At 63.3% G+C, this 1183-nt stretch overlaps 1 protein-coding gene across 1 annotated transcript in view; it reads left to right on the top strand.

Moving 5' to 3' along the window:
• Positions 1 to 870, top strand: part of LOC105003794 — a gene marked incomplete at its 5' end in the record, with an annotated part of 9411 nt that extends 8541 nt beyond the window's left edge. Inside the window, one exon of the mRNA XM_010861245.1 lies at positions 704 to 870. Within this exon, the coding sequence (XP_010859547.1) occupies positions 704 to 870 (167 nt within the window). The remainder of the gene's footprint in view (positions 1 to 703) is intronic.
• Between the last annotated feature and the right edge of the window lie 313 nt (positions 871 to 1183).

Raw genomic sequence — 1183 nt, 5'->3', positions numbered from 1 at the left:
TGTGTGCACGTGTGTGTGCGTGTGTGCACGTGTGTGCACGATGCCAGTCTGTGTGTGTGCACGTGTGTGCGTGCGTGTGCGTGTGCACGCGTGGTGTGCATGTGTGCACGATGCCAGTCTGTGCGTGTGTGCGTGTGTGCACGTGTGTGTGTACATGTGTGCACGATGCCAGTCTGTGTGTGTGTGTGTGCATGTGTGTGTGTCTGTGTCTGTCTTGGTTTCCCTCCTGGCTCTGCCCCGTCCCCTGCGGCCTCCATCCAGAGGCTCTCTCTCTCCATCAGAGTGGTCAGTCCTGCCTGAGAAATGCTGAAAGATGAAGTCACCTCATCCCCCGCCAAACCCGGCCTCACTGCCCCACTCTCCCCGCCTCCACTCCCAGCATGAAATAAACTCGCTGTGCTGGGACCTAGGAGTGTGAGCGACCGTGACCTTGGGGCAGGTGGGGAGGCACCCGGGTGGGGGCTGCCCTCAGAGCACCCATGCCCAGCCCCTGCCCATCAGGGGCGTGCGCACGAGGGCGTGAGTGTGTCTGCATGTCCTTGTGGGCAGTACTAGGTGGTTCCCAGGACAAGGCCCCTCATCCTCCCAGCTCCTTGCTGAGGGACCTCAGAGGCCTCCCTCTGCCCCCAGAAGGCCTGGAGGACCGGACACAGAGGCCCCAGGCTGGGGAAGGGGAGCTGGGCCTCCTGCCACTGAGGCGCAGGGACAGGGACGCTTCAGGGCAGAGGCTGCCAGCCGGGCACCAACCTCAGCCTGAGCGCTGGGCACCACCCCTTCCTGAGTCTCTTCCCGGTGCACCCCCGGGTCTACCAGCCGGGAGGTGTAGGGTGCGCCCAGGGCCGGGGTGGAACCGGCCCTATGAGAGGGTAACAGGCATCCAGAGAGACCCTGCTGTGCCTGACCTTGGCCTCCAGGCGCATCTACCCTCAGGAGGACTCCACGAGGGCGTGGTCTAAAACTCCTCTGAAGGCAGCCCTTCCAGCATCCCTGGGCGGTGGAGCCTGGTCTCATAGACACGTCCACCGAGCAGGGTGTCGCAGAAACCAGGCGGGTTCTGGGACGGAAGCCTTCCTTGATGGCCCAGATTGACCCTGTAATAGACCCCAGGGGCACCACGTGTGATGGCCTCCTGTGGTCACGGTTTGACGTCCCTCTGTGCATCTGACTCTCCAACAGCTCGGGT

This window comes from Bison bison, unplaced genomic scaffold, assembly GCF_000754665.1.
Source record: "Bison bison bison isolate TAMUID 2011002044 unplaced genomic scaffold, Bison_UMD1.0 scf7180017857695, whole genome shotgun sequence".
NCBI lineage: Eukaryota > Metazoa > Chordata > Mammalia > Artiodactyla > Bovidae > Bison > Bison bison.
Note: the sequence above shows the minus strand (reverse complement) of the source record. Positions and strands in the feature narration are given on the sequence as shown.